General features: G+C 37.5%; 2 protein-coding genes and 1 non-coding gene across 4 annotated transcripts in view; 1 reads left to right on the top strand and 2 right to left on the bottom strand.

The window, feature by feature from the left end:
* Nucleotides 1–7,622, bottom strand: part of ankhd1 (ankyrin repeat and KH domain containing 1) — a 67,445-nt gene extending 59,823 nt beyond the window's left edge. For both annotated transcript variants that reach the window (XM_016501518.1, XM_016501519.1), the window contains exons 1-2: nucleotides 7,589–7,622; nucleotides 7,145–7,426 (exon numbers count right to left, since the gene is read on the bottom strand). In XM_016501518.1, coding sequence (XP_016357004.1) covers nucleotides 7,145–7,426; nucleotides 7,589–7,603 — 297 coding nt within the window. In that variant the 5' untranslated portion in view covers nucleotides 7,604–7,622. The remainder of the gene's footprint in view (nucleotides 1–7,144; nucleotides 7,427–7,588) is intronic.
* Nucleotides 7,623–9,078: 1,456 nt separating this feature from the next.
* On the bottom strand, nucleotides 9,079–11,846 carry LOC107700028 (deoxycytidine kinase). Its single transcript, XM_016501523.1, has 7 exons — nucleotides 11,416–11,846; nucleotides 10,708–10,823; nucleotides 10,401–10,594; nucleotides 10,151–10,298; nucleotides 9,931–10,046; nucleotides 9,745–9,844; nucleotides 9,079–9,649 (listed from the first exon to the last, which is right to left on the bottom strand). The coding sequence occupies exons 1-7, from the start codon at nucleotides 11,507–11,509 to the stop codon at nucleotides 9,623–9,625; spliced, it is 795 nt and encodes a 264-aa protein (XP_016357009.1). The 5' UTR covers nucleotides 11,510–11,846; the 3' UTR covers nucleotides 9,079–9,622.
* Nucleotides 11,847–12,891: 1,045 nt separating this feature from the next.
* On the top strand, nucleotides 12,892–12,973 carry trnas-gcu (transfer RNA serine (anticodon GCU)). Its single transcript has one exon. It is a non-coding gene; the product is annotated as a tRNA-Ser (tRNA).
* The last annotated feature ends 170 nt before the right edge of the window (nucleotides 12,974–13,143 follow it).

The raw sequence follows: 13,143 nt of genomic DNA, 5'->3' as shown, positions 1-13,143 counted from the left end.
AATAATTACGGCATATTTTAAGTTGTTTCCAATGCAAGTGATCGCGCCGGCGCCTCCATGTCCTGTAAAGCGCGCTTTAGCTCTCCGCACAAACGATTAGATATGCGTCTAATAGCGCACATTTATATAGGTAAAACATTTAAACTAACATTGTAATATGCTTGAACTGTTTTATATCTATAGATTTTATTTTAGGCAAGTCGAGATTATTTGAGAAGGCTAAATTGATCAAACATAGGCTATGATCAACTCATTGTCTGCCGCTGCCCGCTTGGTCGTTACTTTAAAAAAAACAAAAACTTACATTTAACGAACAAAAAAATGCAAATGTTTTTCTAAATTAACTTAAAAAAAAAACGAAACTAAATATAGAAGGTGTACCGTCGATAAATATCGATACCGTTTTATTGCCCAGGCCTAATACAACGTCCCAAAAAAATCACACTTTTGCACTTCCAATTTTGCCTGAATTTCTAATCAAGTAAGAGACTTCTTTCAAAAACTAAAAACCTTACCAACCCAAATCTTTTGAACGGTAGCGTGTGTTTTCTGTATGTCATACCACCAATACATGTATTTACATAGACTTAAATTGCAAGAAACAAAAGCTGAAAATCATCAAAACATGCAGTGATCGTCATGACAAAAAGCTCTGTTGCCTATTCTGCATACTTTAGTTTAGTACCACATTCCACCCACATCGGCAGAAGGACGCACGCATTTTTTAAGTATTTGTGGAAAAGAATGTAAATAAATGGGAAAGGACCGGTTTTCGATTTCAAGTTATGAGACCGTGGTTCTTGCCAAAACCTAAGAGGCCATGACCAGAAACACAGCAAAACACACTATTCTGGTTGTACTTATAATTATGTCAAGAGATTACCCTTTCTGCATACTGAAGTTTCAAGCCCGAGAAACTGGGAGGGGTCAAACAAATTCAGAAGAGATAAATACGAAGGGCTGCCAAAAGGAGCTGACCCAAAAAGCAGGGTGAGTAAGGCAGCGAGGCCGGGCGTGGTCAAGCAGACCCCATCTAAAGTAAGAGTAATTAAAAGCATACAGGAGCATTTGAACGTGCAGGGCTCTGGCGTGGCTGGAATTGTTGTGCTCTGGTCTCAGACTCTGAGAAGCATCTGTCTCAGGGTGTGAGTGAGTGAGTGAGAGAGAGAGAGAGAGCGAGAGAGAGAGAAAAAGAGGCGAGGGCGAGACAAGATGTCCAAACAAGTGACTCTCATTACCTCATCTCTGCGCTGAGAAACAGACTGCGAGTGCTACACTTCCAACAAGAGGCAAAAAGTGAGTGAGGAGGGACAATTCCTTTTATTACATACAACGACATGTCTGGTGGCTGCAGACAGGTTTAGGGCTGGTAATAATAGGATGACTTGGTGAAATCAACAACAGTCTTAAATCCTATGTCCTTAAAAAAAAACAAGTGCTTTTATGGAGCATTTCCTGACAGAAAAAAAACTAAAATGATAACGTTCTATACATTGCAGGTGAAACTTTAGCCATGCACACAGACGGCCTGGCAGCGAGACTCCCGACAACAATAACATACAGTGTGTAAAGTCCAAAACGGCACTTTCTGTTACACCGCTCATGTACTGCACTACATATGACCAGGGTCAGTAGGTTCACACACACAAAAAACATAGCATATTTATTTACTTGGGTTTTCAGGTCACATGTAGGGGTGAAAAGCTAAAGGATAATATACATGCTGTTGATATAAACACAGAACATGGCATAAATAGTTTGTACAATGTATTGGTCTATCACATGTGGAAAAAGTTCACCCCAAAAAATTCAAGTTTGGTCATTTCTTTACTCTCCATGTTGTTCCAAACTCATTAGATTTTTGGGGAGATATATGGCAAAATTTTGAACTATTCCACACAACTAAAATGAATGATGACCAGGCACTGACAAGCCCAAACAACGGATTTTTTTAAAAATCACGCAGTTATTCACTAATAATCTCTGCTGCAACAGATCTTTATATAAATACAGCACATCAAAAAGTTGAACATCAAAGATGCTCGTAACTGATCATGCTGTGAAAAATATAAATAGGCATCTAGACAAATATATGAATACATGCCTGAATATAAATCCACAGTCGATATTTGAGAGCTGAAGGAGACAATACTATGAAAATTTCAGTCTGTTCCTCAAACGAAGTTATCACACGAAGACTGGAAATATAGTGTATGAGTCACATGGACTACTGTTATGGTGTTTTTAAGGTGTTTTGTTTTTGTAATCTTTGAAGCATGATGGCCCCTTGTCACCTTTTAGTGCATGGAAAAGAATGGCATGTCTAACATCCTTTGAGATCTATAGAAGACAAAGCCAAAGGTTTAGAACAACAAGAGGGTGATGCATCACTTTAAATTTATTGGTAAAAAAGCTAGCAATAGTGTGTAGTGCTGGGGCTGTGATAGTCCCCACAAATATTTACAACAGGTACTTTGTAATGAAACAACTCAATAAGTCTATAAAAAATCATTATTAAACAGAACTGCACAAGTAGATGAAACCACAAAATACCAGTTAATCATGATGTTACACACACAACCTGGTCTGAACACACATGTGCTGCTTGAACTTGTCATAAAGAGAAGTTGCTTCTCAAGCAACAGCATGGTCACTACATATACAGCCTCAAACCTTAACACTTATATAACCAAAAAATAACCACTTTAACTGATACTTTGCATTTAAATCTTTTATCACTTCATTTGCCTATACAGTAGGAAAACCTAACCCTTGCACTTAAATACACTCATAACTTAAAAAAAAAAATCTCATGCAGCCACAAAATAAGGAAAAAGAAATCTACTAAGAGGATCATATACAAAAAGTCTTGTGATAGTCAAATGTTTTTGAACAGCCACAGAGAACCTATATTGCACTACACAGGACCTAATATAGTGGGGTAGAGGGGTTGGCAGGTAGGGTTGGGCGATAAACAATATCATACTGAGATTGCGATTAAAAAAAAATTGACAACGATGCCATGCTCTGGACATATTTATTTGATTTAGACTATTCTAGCGGCAGAAATAAACACGACGACAGCCATTCAGTACATGCTGCTAATAAGTCTGCATGTACTGTGTGTCTCGGTGTGAATGAGTGGCACAGTTCCACCTACTACACAAACTCAAACACATGTAACGCTCAGTGTTTTCAGTGTCTGCTGTCTCAATTGAGGACATAAACTTCATCTCCAGAGCTGCTCTGAGATTCACTTCACAAGCTTTTCACCATTTAATTTGAGGAAAAACTCTCAAATACACACCGAAACTCAAAGATCTTCACAACAACCAGCAAAATTAAAAGTTTGGTTTGACTTGAAGAAATTATAACAGAAATATATTACCGTTGTACACTAAAAAAAAAAATATTTTTAAGGAATATCATACAACTAATATATTTTTCAACCATGTTTTAATATGGTTCTGTTGTGCAGCATCTTATTTGACAAAAAAGTACTGTTTTGTTGTAAATTAATTGTTATATTTGTCATTTTATTACATTTTAAAGACTGATTAAATTGTTAAAGTTTTATTTATTTAATTAGACACATTTTAAGAAATTTGATAAATCATAAAACAAAGAATCCAGAAAAAAACTTTTTTAAAAGAATTTAGGGTAAATAAAATGGATTTTGTGGGGCCTTAAATTAATAGGTATATTTCTCTGTGGAATTTAATTGTGAACAGATGTGAGAGTTGTTCACATCCACTCTCAAGGTCTAACAAACATGTTGAAAGCATTTCTTCCCCTATTTTACAGTATATTAATATGATAAATATCAATATTGTATGATATGGAAAAAGTATCATGATAATATTTTTGGCCACATCAGCCAGCCCCTATTGGCAGGTTCGTTGCTATGATTATATCTACAGTTTTCCCCAAAGACAGGGAGTTAACATGTAGCAACTGTACAGTTGACTCCCTCTCCAGACAGCAATATGCAATTAATTAAGAAACACATGCTGTGTCATAGGCCACAGTCATGTGAATTGTGTGTTGGTCATTAAATATGTGATGGGCATATACCATACACATCAACAAACGCTTATAAGATAAAAGGGTATTTCTTGCAAGTTAACATAAGGCAAAAACTCTACAGTATAACAGAGGTCTTAAAACATTAGGATGAAAAGATCCTAATGAGGGATTCAGTAAACAAGGACAAATTTAGTAAAAATGTAACAAACTTTAACGCTATGCTTTTTTTCTCTTCTCATAAGAAAAAGCATTTTAACATGAGGGCAGAAAAGGGCAATTGTCTTCTACAACAAGCATGCTGCTCTTTTCATCTGACATTTGTCTGACTCTGATATTGATTTAACAGAGTCTCTGAATGAACCCAGAATATCACTTATGTGCCTGTACATGTAGAACATATAAAGGCTTCCCAGAAGCAGACTAATCTTTTTAAAAACTTCACACTCACATGGAGTCATTAAAACGGAGTCCAACAACAAAATGTATATTACTAATAGAATTTCCATGACATTTTAACATTATAGCTTGCAATAGAGGGAGAACAAGTCTGAATGTCAATTTAAAGCAACACAAATAAGCTACAAGACTGAACCTGGCTATGCAAATTTATGACTACAAACAACTGCGGAATTCCATGTAGGACTAAAACAAGCAAGGAGAATGTCAAGAATTTAAATACAACTAAAAATGCATTCAATTGCTCTGTAATCTCATGGATGTAACAACTTATCACATGATCCAGCATCCAGGTCAGATTGAGTATTATGATTCAGCTATACTCTCGGTTGAATGACTAAACTTGTTTCTCATACACATAATTCTAAAGACATTTAGTCTAATTTAAGTTCATAGGGCAGCCTGACTCATGACACATGGTGACCTATCAGGAACTGGAAGCAGAATGCTGGAATTCGTGGGAATGCGGGTCCTACCTGAGCCTGTCATCATCTCAGTCTACCTCCGCTGACTTTAATACACCTCCCCCTGAATTCTAAACAAATACCAACAACACAAGGGGGGCACCCATTACAAGTTATAAAAGGCAACAGACACACCCCTGTACTCCAGACAGGGGGCGGGGAATCACATGCAGCTCTGAAATACAACAGCATATATGTTTGCAAGCCTGTTGGCCCCCGAGAACTCAATTTGACATCAGTCATTTACTTTTATAAAGGCCTATGGTTTATCTGCAACCAACAAAACATACATTTTTAAACAAGACTGCATGCTTGGTAGTCAAGCAACTATTTAGGGGTGAGTGATATACTGGTATACACGATAACCCTGCAGAAATTTGGTAGAGATCGCAGTTATGATACGTGACACCATGAAAGCCTATCATCTGCACACATTTTTAAGACTTGTCAGTTTAAAGTCACGATGAAGTGTAAGCGGTGATCTTTTCTTCCATTTTGTGACACATCCGAGTGCAATGATTATCAAAAATGGAAAAATGTAGGATGGGACTTGGTTCTTTGCATCAGTTGTTAATTGGATTTTGAGATGTCGGCATTGCATTTAAAAGTGGAAGCAGATGAACAAAATCTTGCAGGGTCGGAGTTAAAGGGGATTAAATGATTGGAGAAGTCCTGAACACGTCACCAGACAGAAGCCTGTAGTTTTCACCAGAAGATCCATTTTGATTAAACATAAGGTCAAAGCATCTTACAAAAAAAAAAAAAAAACAGAAAAAGAAAGAAAAAGTGAAGAAACATATGCATGGATGAAATGTTCACAATAAAATGTATTTAGAAAAAATTAACAATTTGGTATTTGCATGCTACAGAGCAATCTACTTAAGCACTTATTTCATTTGTGTCTGTTCTATTGCTCATAAATAGTTTTACTTTAATTACAAACTATTTGCTTGTCTTCAGAATGAGAACATTTTATGTTAGGTTAGTATTTGCCGTGATATCAAAATTGGCATTAAGAATAATTTCAATTCCAACTAAAATATTGATAATCGCAACATCCTTATCATATACTAAAACAACTGTATTGTGATATAATGTTACCATGAAATAAAATGACTCGTATCATGATTGCTTTCGGTCATATCACCCACCCCAACAAGTATGCATTAATTTTTCATCATGCAATTCTTGTCTGGAAAAGGCCTGTCATGTGTCAACAAAGGTGAATCCTGTTTGATAAAATGAAAGTACACGCTTGATTCTATAAGTAGCTGCAGTTTTAGAAAAACTTCCTTAGTGGGATTGAGAATTAAACATCTGCAGGACCTAACAGGTGCATCTTGATGTATGACGACAAACACGCATGACAAGTCGCCCTGAAACCCAGCGCCACACTTCATTATCATAATAGCAAATGATAGTTCCACTGACAGAGGAAGAAAATATCTCAACTTAAATCTTGCTGTTTTAACATTGCGTCCTGTGAAATTTCAGAAGCTGCAGTGGAGATATGTTTACTTAAGCCCTAGTGCTAGTGCTGACACTCAGGTTAATGTGAACGTTGTAACATCTTGCATCTGCACTCACAAATAACACAGATGTCAAGATCCAAGCCAGAGCATAAGTTACCAACACAGTGCAAAGGCCTGGCGAGGAACGCAGATAAGCTTTGCTAAACAGCTAATATTTAGTTACGTACCAAGATCCACTTAGCTTCCAGGCTAGCGACATTTCTAGATCCTTCAAACTGACTGTCAGTTAGACGCGACGAGTGGCGAGATACACTTTAAAGGGCGTAGACTGGGGTGACAAGTGGCTGAAGGCGGTGGAATGATTTCGGGATGGCTAACTAGCAGACGACGGCGTTGCCCCCTGATGTTCTCTTTAGGCCCAAATCGCAGCCTTCGTCTCTGAGCCCGTGCTAAGCTATGCTAACTCGCCTGAATTTGAGCTATTTAGAAACGCAACTGGCAACGTGGGTCGCGAAAAACGCAGCTGAAATGGCTGCTAACGGCGCTGCGCGCAAGAGTGTTGTTGTATTAATATTGCCAAGAATGGGACGTGATAAGTCGGCCTCTTTAGATGAGGTGATTAATTCCAGGGTTTTGGTGGGTTGGGAATTAAGCCTGTTAAGGCTAGCTGGAGTTAGCATGTGAGCTAACACACACACACTTTCCTGCTGGCTGACTCGCTCTCACCTCAGACACCTCATCCTCGTCGCTGCCGGATCCGGGGCCTGACGATAACACCGCGGCCGCTGTGAGTTTGAAATCAAGTCTGTCTGTGGTGGGCCCGCCAGCCTCGCCGAACAAGCGGACTTTCTTGCCACCGACGCCGATCCCGAGGCCCCCGAGTCCGGCTCCTGGTGTAGCGCCAACCCCCATCCCTAACGCAGGGGAACGCGGAGTCACCGAGTCAATCTCGTCCTCGAAGCCGTCCGTCAGCATTGCCGTCCCGGCTACTGCATCCTGCATACTTTCCTAAATAATACGTCTGATTGTGAAGGTAATGTTGTCTCTTCACTTTCTTTGGGGTTATACTGTTATAAAATAATTACGTTTTACTTCAGAAAAACCCTCAAACTCTCCTGAAGCGAGAAGAGAATCCCTTTCCCCCAAGCCATTAACTTTCTAACAACCTACCCTTCTTCGCTCCATTTGTGTATGGTCCCGCCCCTGTTCAAAATATGCGAAGGCTATTGGGCTTGAGAGTTAAATTCTGGAACCCGATTGGCCGCAACACACGCTACTCGACCGAAAGCACGCGACGTCAAGGTTGGTTTACAAGAGGGCTTTAAGATTTAACGCCAGGAAACATCATTTAGTAAAGGCGATTGGACGTGGACACGCTTGTCACAAATTCCCGCCCTCTCGATACGCCTATTTTTGTCTTTTTCGAGAGAGTTGAGGTTGATTTGTTTACAGAATCATATTTAGGAAGTTTTGTGAATTTTAGAGGTGTCATGTTTACTGTCATGCAATGCAAGATGCATCAGAATAGTCGGTCACTGTCGAATTCTTTTATTAATATAATATCTAATGTGTTGACAGTTAAAAGTCTGTCAACTCTGCGTCCGATATTTGGCAACACGTATTTAACATGTTAGGACAGCTGTGTCAATATCAGTACGTTTAGAGGAGGGCGCCACCGACCTGGGTGAAGCAATACCCGGAATTCTGGGAAAGATTTAGTTATGGGACTTGTAGTTTATTTTGATAAGTATCTAATATTGTGCAAACATTATAAAATGTGGAGTAGAGATCAAAATATATTTTATCTAGTGGCAATACTGTACTTTCTTTCTGGGAATGTTTAGTTTTGCATGGAAATACTTTTTTCATATTCTTCAACATACTTTCCCATTTTTGTATTGGTATAGAAGCTGTGAGTCACTTTGATTCATAGAAAAAAATGATTTATGCCTTAAAACATTTATGCTATTGTGATTGAGAGTCGCAGGTGAAACTGAAAACTACTAGGGGAGATATTCGAACTTTCTCCTGCATTAATATCCTAATTCAAAGTTTGCACTGCAAATATTGGTGAATTCATGTCATTAACAAAGTTTGACATTTTGTTGACTCTTCACTTAAGTGACTAAAATATGAATACATATACAACCTTAGATTGACATACATGTATATACCATGATTATGGTATTGAAAATTAATGTAAGCACATGCATTCATGTTCACGTACACTCAACATCGTGCACTTATCATTACAGCTTTTTTGACATTTACAAACATTAAAAAAAAACAGTGACACCTTTGTTCAATTTTAAGATTTGAACAGATAATTTTAAGGTTTAAAGGTTAAAATGGGAAAAATAATGAGATCAAATTAACCTGTTAAAATTAGACAAAATTAACCTGAAAACCGGTCTTCAATGGGTTGCACACATTGACCATGAAAGCTGAATATTACGAAAGCTTAATTACAAGGATGAACTCAAAAACGCAGAATGAGCCAGCAGGTTCTCATTGGTGAGTGAGTCAGCGATCTGACAGCCTGTATTACAGGAGCAAGAGTTTGGGCAACTAGTCATAAAGCAAAGTGTAGAGAATTGTCTAAATCTGCAGAAATTAATGGTTATGAAACCATTTTATTTTTTTCCCTCTATTCAAGCTGTACTTCTTTCAGCATATATTCTTCCCACACATTTGACCAATTCATTTACATTACATTTCCAGTTGCTTGTAATTACAGGGAAAAGATTCTTTGCTAAAATATAATTTTATAGGCTGCACTCAGCAGACAAAATATAGAGAATAACAAGAAAATTTTTTAGGATTTTATTCATTTCCATGTCTCTTTTTTGTAAACGCTGACATTCCCAGCTTTTTCATGGCTGTGGGAATCTTGTAATATTAACTGACAACTTTTCACTTACAGAATAGTCTTCAGATCGCATCACAAACTGCACATAAATAATAATCTCTGCAGATGTTATTTCAAACTGCATATCTTGTTTGTCCATTACAGAAGAGTTTAAAACTGTTTTGTAAAAATGATGTTTTAATATACAACGAAATACATATGTACAACAAGCTAAATATAAAATCCGATAAAAAATTTAATAAAATCACAAATTCATTAATGTGACCACACATAAATACAGATAGTGATAAATCACCAGTTTCCATGATTGACACAAATCAATGTATATTTGTAGGCTAGAGGGTGCTCAAAAACTCCTTCACCTGAAAGAAAAAAAAAAGTGCAAAACTTATTTACTATGTAAACATTTTACTATGAGGCAAAACTAACGTTGCCATTTTTGCCATTATATACGTACCTTATCAATGATACCTTCTTGCTTAATTCTGTCATTTTTAAAATCCTCATTAACATCCAGGAGCAGTATTGGAAGGTCTTTAAGATACTCAAAATCCAACCTGTATATGACAAGATACCCATTTAGATATTCAAACATCGAAAAACAGTTCAAATACAGGTTTCAGACAGTAAGTTGATCACTAACTTTGTGGTTCGATTGTACAGCCAACACTCATGCTTATAATGCAGCTTCTCCAGGTAATCCAGGGGAATCCCTTGTTCCTCCTCTCGTCCTCTGAACTGAAGACGCTGCATACACCTCTGCAGATCATGTGTTTAATCAATACATCATAAAATTCTCACATTTACGTCACTTTTATACTACTACAGGTGAACCTTGCACCATGTAAGAAGCTGCGTGGTACCTCGGGATCAGCACGAAGATAGATCATGGCATCAAGCTCAATCTGGGACTCAAACTGAGTGAGGAGCCACGAATGCCAGTCTTGATAAATGGCCCACTCGGTCTCATTCAGATCTCCAGACTCAAAGAGGTTAGAGGCAAACACATATCTGGAGAATTAAAAAGACTTTTTAGTTTTTGTTTTTTCTCAGTTTAACACCATATTTAAACTCTTTTCCAAATTGTTCAGACAATCTGTTTAATGTATGTACCGATCGCTGTAGACAGAGCGCTCAAAGAACTGGACCGGTTGCTCTGCCTGCTGAAGTTTGGCAGAAGGAGGCTGAAGCTGTGCACGGACACGACTCAAGCAGGCGTAGGTCTGGAAAGTGTAAGACCAGCGACTGGGCTTGTCATATAACATCTGCAGCAGGTTGCCTCCACTCTTCTGGGACGTGCTGAGCTCCTACAGGGATAGAAGGGGATGTGTTATTAAAGATCACTCACATTAACATTTGAGACTGAGTTTGAAGACTCTTCCTTAATAAAATATCTTGTATACGGAGGGACATACTGTACCTCATACTCGTTCTCTGTGGTTTGTACATTGCACCACTTCCCAATGGGCTCTGGTATGACCTCCCACTCCTCTGAGGCCCGCTCCAAACAACGCACAAAAGTTGACTTCCCTGCCGCTGTTGCACAGATATGTTTTAAAATACAAAACATCAATACAACCAATCATAATTTGTGTTCTGCATCATTATCAAAGATAACAAAGTCATAACCCTGATACATGTTTATGTCTGGCATTAATTGCCAGAAGCATGCTTAAACCAATTGTTGTAGAAGTTTGACTTATTATTAAAGCATTATGGTACTAAATGTTTCTTATTGTTGTTATTATTTTAAATCATAGTCTGGATGTCATAAAATATAATGATTTAGCTGTCAACAGTTGCAGTTTTTAATAAATGTTTCAGGAAAAATATTTTTTGCGATTCTATTACCAAACGTGTGGCAAGAAGACTATTTAAAAACAATTCAGTCAAATACTAATAATAATACATGGCTGTGAAGGCTCGCTCAACAAAATAGACCTAACGTTAGTATTTGGCGCCAACAACACTAACGTTACTGTATTTAACAATACAAAAAAAAGCTCTCAAGCATATTACTTGATCATTAATAAAAATGAATGTGTTATCAACACTTGGGTAATATATTAAGTGCGTATTATTTTATGTATATTATTTTGTTGATTAAACCAAAATTAATCCAACTTACCAATGTTTCCCTCTATTGAGATCTTCAATGCCCTTTTTTCGAAACTGAGGTCAGCGTCAAGGCTTGAACAAAATCTCTTGGGAGGAGTAGCCATTATTTTATAAAATACTTAAATAAATAAACAAGCCACTGTATTATATATGATTTTTTTAAAGTCTCTAAGACCAGCTTAACGCTGCCGCGCGCGCCTAAACAGTTTGAACTGGTTGAAATTCGCTGCAAGTCTTCACATGGTCAGCGGGGCGGGGCTAGTATATTCATTGCGTGATTGGCCAAGCCTACAAAAGCCTCTGTTTCATTGGTTGACTTTTACAGTGTGCTGAGTTTTATGGGTCTGCCTGTTCTTCTGAGACGTTTCCTGTTCTTTATCTTGTAAACATGGTGGAAGACAACGTTCATAAACCTTTCAGACCTTTAAATTAAGTAGATCTCTCAAGATTCAAATGGTAAGTAATCGTAGATGTGGACGGAAAGATTCAAACTGTTGACAGACTATGCCACAATAAATGTACGAGGTAATTATCATTACTATAACATTAATTAGCTAACTTACACATGACTAAAAAGTCCCGAGATTAAACCTCTAGACACTCACATGATGTTAGAAAGCAAAACTCCGTTGAGCAACAGTTTCCGCTCAGTCTTCATCGGTTTGATCCAGAAATAGAGCAGAAGAGCTCAGCGTTATTGAGATGAACACACAGTTCTGGATGGAAGCTTAACAGTTTATGAAACCCATATTCATGTGTTATATATGTGCGCACACACACACGTGAAATATATTGTCATATGAAGTAAAAACATTAGAAATGGTAACAATTTCATATATTAACACATATATAGCCATGTGTAATACATGTTTGAACATGTCCTAAAACATCTCAATACATGTTGATGATACACAAGTACATATAAAATAGACGTATTTAAAAAAAAAAAAAAAAAAAAAAACTTTTAAAAAAAAAAAAAAAAAAACCTAAAGAACTAAGCAGTTAGAAATACACATTTGTGCACAAAACTTTATAAAAACAAATAATGACAGACAATTTGTAGTTGTCACTATGATGTGCCTTTATATGCTATTATGTAAATGTGCTGCCTATTATATAAATCAATGTGGCCAGTAGTCCGGCTGACCAGCAGAGGGCAGCAGGTGATTAAGGCAACACCAATGTCAAGCAAAAATGTTTTCCCGTACATTTGTTCAACCCTGTTTTTATACAGTCTATGGTTCAACCACGTAAAATAAGCGATACTTATCTATTGTTATGTCTTTATCTATCACGTACAAAATGAAGCAGTGTACTCGCTATATCTGTCAGGTAACTAGCACTAACAGGTGTGTGATACTGATTCAGCAAAATGTCACGGAGACAAAGGTGCTTCAACAACAATTTAGCAAGTTAAGGTTTTATGTACTTATATTCAGTGGAGTGGAAATTTTTATAGGTAAGAGCACATGTATTTTACATATACGACGAGGTGGCCGAGTGGTTAAGGCGATGGACTGCTAATCCATTGTGCTCTGCACGCGTGGGTTCGAATCCCATCCTCGTCGGAAATCTCGTTTTTCATGTGTCAATTCAGTTTATTTACACTGCTAACGTAAGTTGTTGTTCGTTATGCTTATTTTCGAAGGATTCTCTGCGCGCCACTCGATCTAAAACAATTCCTTTATGGATCAGCTTCCCAGACCACATGTAGACAGGAATGCGTTATGTAACTGTT

This window comes from Sinocyclocheilus anshuiensis, unplaced genomic scaffold (assembly GCF_001515605.1).
Source record: "Sinocyclocheilus anshuiensis isolate Anshui unplaced genomic scaffold, SAMN03320099.WGS_v1.1 scaffold1023, whole genome shotgun sequence".
In the NCBI taxonomy this organism is placed as follows: domain Eukaryota; kingdom Metazoa; phylum Chordata; class Actinopteri; order Cypriniformes; family Cyprinidae; genus Sinocyclocheilus; species Sinocyclocheilus anshuiensis.
Note: the sequence above shows the minus strand (reverse complement) of the source record. Positions and strands in the feature narration are given on the sequence as shown.

Bases quoted from the DNA above. Each gene is read 5' to 3' on its own strand.
- LOC107700028 (XM_016501523.1), bottom strand. From the start codon at position 11,509: ATGGCTACTCCTCCCAAGAGATTTTGTTCAAGCCTTGACGCTGACCTC. The intron at 10,047-10,150 runs GTACCACGCAGC...CATGATCTGCAG, and splicing joins ATCTTCGTGCTGATCCCGAG to AGGTGTATGCAGCGTCTTCA. The intron at 9,845-9,930 runs GTTAGTGATCAA...TGTCATATACAG, and splicing joins CTGTACAATCGAACCACAAA to GTTGGATTTTGAGTATCTTA.